Source organism: Akebia trifoliata, chromosome 8 (genome assembly GCF_017979445.1).
Source record: "Akebia trifoliata isolate Shusen 1 chromosome 8, ASM1797944v1, whole genome shotgun sequence".
NCBI classification, from domain to species: domain Eukaryota; kingdom Viridiplantae; phylum Streptophyta; class Magnoliopsida; order Ranunculales; family Lardizabalaceae; genus Akebia; species Akebia trifoliata.
In genome coordinates, this window is record NC_141382.1 from 19,664,252 (window position 1) to 19,667,389 (window position 3,138).

The 3,138-nt window shown below is 37.9% G+C and overlaps 1 protein-coding gene across 1 annotated transcript; it reads left to right on the plus strand.

The window, feature by feature from the left end:
• Window positions 1–1,125: 1,125 nt before the first annotated feature.
• On the plus strand, window positions 1,126–2,473 carry LOC147396346 (calmodulin-binding protein 25-like). The gene has a single exon (XM_086451511.1). The coding sequence runs from the start codon at window positions 1,707–1,709 to the stop codon at window positions 2,337–2,339; it is 633 nt and encodes a 210-aa protein (XP_086307637.1). The 5' UTR covers window positions 1,126–1,706; the 3' UTR covers window positions 2,340–2,473.
• Window positions 2,474–3,138: the final 665 nt, after the last annotated feature.

Consider the following 3,138-nt stretch of genomic DNA (forward strand, 5'->3'; position numbering starts at 1 on the left):
TCCGTTCCATCAAGTACCACCCGAATAGAGTGCCCAACTCATGATTGGCAATTTCATAGGTTCAATTCTTGTTGGATGCATGTCACTGGTAACGTTCAATAAATCTATTGGAATTGGTTCTGTATCAATGGAATCTCATTAGCTAGCTAGTGGTGTGCGATATTGACTTATTTTCCTATATATCTACTCATAGGGTGGTACTTCAGCATATGATTCATATAAAGATCTTCCGTCAATGCATCCTCTGCTTGCTCCATCTTATCTTTCAGACCCAGCAAGAAAATGACTATTAGTACGTTCTAATTAAAGGCACGTTCAATCCCCATTTGGGAAGAATACCAAAACATCTCCTTCGCTTACGCTTTTCATGACTTGCTTATTAAATGCCTCTCTTCTCGATAGCAGATACTGTCTTTGTGACTAAAGGATATGAAATTATAGGATCTTCAACTACTAACCTACCACCTTTAAATGCAAGCTTTCTCCTCTTTGGCCCCCTTTCCAGCGCCAAGGCACCAACAAAAGCGAAGCGTAGCGACCAAATCGAAGAAGAGAAGGAGAAGGGAGCTTACTCCGCTTAGAGAGACTGGAAATCGTAGTCTCAATCCTAATATCTTAGGAGGAGGTATTTTCAATGTGTACCTTCCTCTGGTCAATTAATTTTTTTATAAATATTATTTAAGATAAATGGTTGGACTAACAAAAATCTTAATTTAGGTTTCGTACGTTATTGAACCAATTTTGACAAAATTTCGATTCAATCATCAACGATCTGGTGTTGCGTATACAATGACGCGACGTGTTACACGTTGAATGCAAGATATTTTGAGTACCGCACCGCTTATTCGTTATCCTATTTATAATTAGTGATTTAAATTTTAAAGCCAAGTCATATTTTCTTTTATTATGGGAACCATACTGAAGTTGCTTAGTAGTTTCCAGTAAACGACGTGGACGACGCGGCTGGACCGTCAAACCCATAAAACAAAGTACATAAATCCCTTATTTAACCCAACTATCGAGTCAAATACTAACTTGGGTTTACTTACAGAATCAGTGAAACGTATCCGGACAACGCGGTTTGCTCCACCGACTTATTTAAAGTGACATAGAGGATCACTCTCACTTCTACAGCACCAATCTCTTCTTTCTTTCTTTCTTTCTTTCTTTCTTTCTTCCCCCTTATTCTTCTTCAATGGTTGCGATTATCTTCTGATCTTCAATCTCTCCTGAGAGGATTTTTTTTACTTAATCGAGTTCATTCTAGGTTTCTGTTGTGAGATTTACTCTTTTGTAGTTTTATAACTTCACTTGCTGAAGAAGAATCGTCAAAATTTGAATTTTTATTTATTTATAATAATAATAATTTCCATCCATTTTAATTCAATTTCACGCATTTCTTCTGTGCTCTTTTTCGGGGTGAATAGCTTCGATTGGTTAAATCGGACTTTTTAATGGTTCCAAATATACTCAGATTCGGAAATAATTCAACTTTCTGGTGATTTCTCCTTTTCCAAGTTCATAACTCCAGCAGTTTTCGTAACATTTGGGCTATTTCATGCTGTTAACTACCTTTTGGATCTCCTGTTGCTTGTAATCCTCATAATTGAACATTTTGGATTCAATCTCTGAAAATCTTTAGTCTTTTCATTTCAGTTGATTTTCTCCTGAAACCCTAATTTCTTTAAAGAGAGAAGAGAGAAGAAATGGCGTCTTCTAACAACTTAGCGAGTCTCGAACCATGGACGTTCTGTAAATCCTTCCCAGAGTCATGGATGTCTGAAGCCTTCTCTCGCGACACCGAAGTTCTAACAAAAGCTCTCCAGAAATCTCTCTCTAGCGATTCTGAAACCCTAATTGAATCTGAGAACTCTTCGTTTCTAAACCTTGGCAAGCCCGAATCGATTCCTACTCCCAATTCTGTTTCAAAACATCAAAACACAATCTCAAACGGTCGGATATCGAAGCGTAAATCACGAACGACGAAGAGAACTCCCACCACCTTCATCACAGCTGATCCTTCCAACTTCCGACAGATGGTGCAGCAGGTGACTGGCATCAGGTTCGGTAACTCACACGTGTCGGCAGCTCCTGTTTTGAAACCAGAGCCTCAGCGACCGGGAAACCGGATACAGAGCAGCTACTGTTTACCAACTCTCGATACATCGGCTTTTTTGTTGGACAACAACCGTAGTAACCACATGCAGCAACAGGTAGTTGGGTCCACAGAGACTTCTCAGGCACACGTGTCGTTTTCTCCAGTAGCTGAGGGTATCTCAAGCTTAGAGTTTGATGCATTTCATAGCTTTCCAACTTTGGAATCATGGAGAGTATTGTAAGAAAATTCTCTATTTTTCGTTTTTTTCTTTTTTTTTTTTTTTAATTTATAATTATAATCTCGTTGTACTGGATCATCTGGAAGGAAGGGAGGGAGGACTTTGTTCATACTTTTGCCCTCCGTAGTGTTTTTTTATTTTGGGAAAATGGTGTTTCACTTGTCTTGGTGGTGGTGGTGCCTTGGGTTTCATTAATTATATTAAAGGGGGTATTTTGGTGATAATATTTTGAAAGAGAATCTATTGGCCCCCACCAATTTTTACTAACGCACTCCAAGATGAACCAGTACTACTTGAACATTATTATTAGTTGGCAACGTTGTACAAAATTGAGAAAAGAGAGGGAATTTGTTAGCTGCCAAAGGAATTTATTTGCTAAAAGTGGGAGTGTGATACCAGATTAAGTCTTATTGGTCATTGATGACCCGACCAATCAAGATGATGATTATCTGCTCCCTCCTTCCTTGATCTGCCTTTTTAGTAGTACCATTCGAATGCGCTCCAATGATAAAAGATTTAATTGCAAATTTGATAATTTTTACTTTGTGTTGGGTGACTCTAAAAGCTGGTTTAGAAGTTTAGTTTAATGTTTTAGTTTATTAAGTGTCAGTCAACGCATCCCTGAGAGGATTAGTCACATCACTTTATTTTTGGGATTCGATTGGGTTCATTAGTTAATAAATAAGGGAAATGTTCAGCAACAAACATTTTGGCAAAACATTTTTCAAAACATGGGTTAGAAATTTTAAAATGGGTTGATTTTTGGTGAGGATGATCTCTATGGTGAGGAGATCATCATCAT

Excerpts from the sequence above, each read along its gene's own strand:
- LOC147396346 (XM_086451511.1), top strand. The coding sequence starts at position 1,707 with ATGGCGTCTTCTAACAACTTAGCGAGTCTCGAACCATGGACGTTCTGT.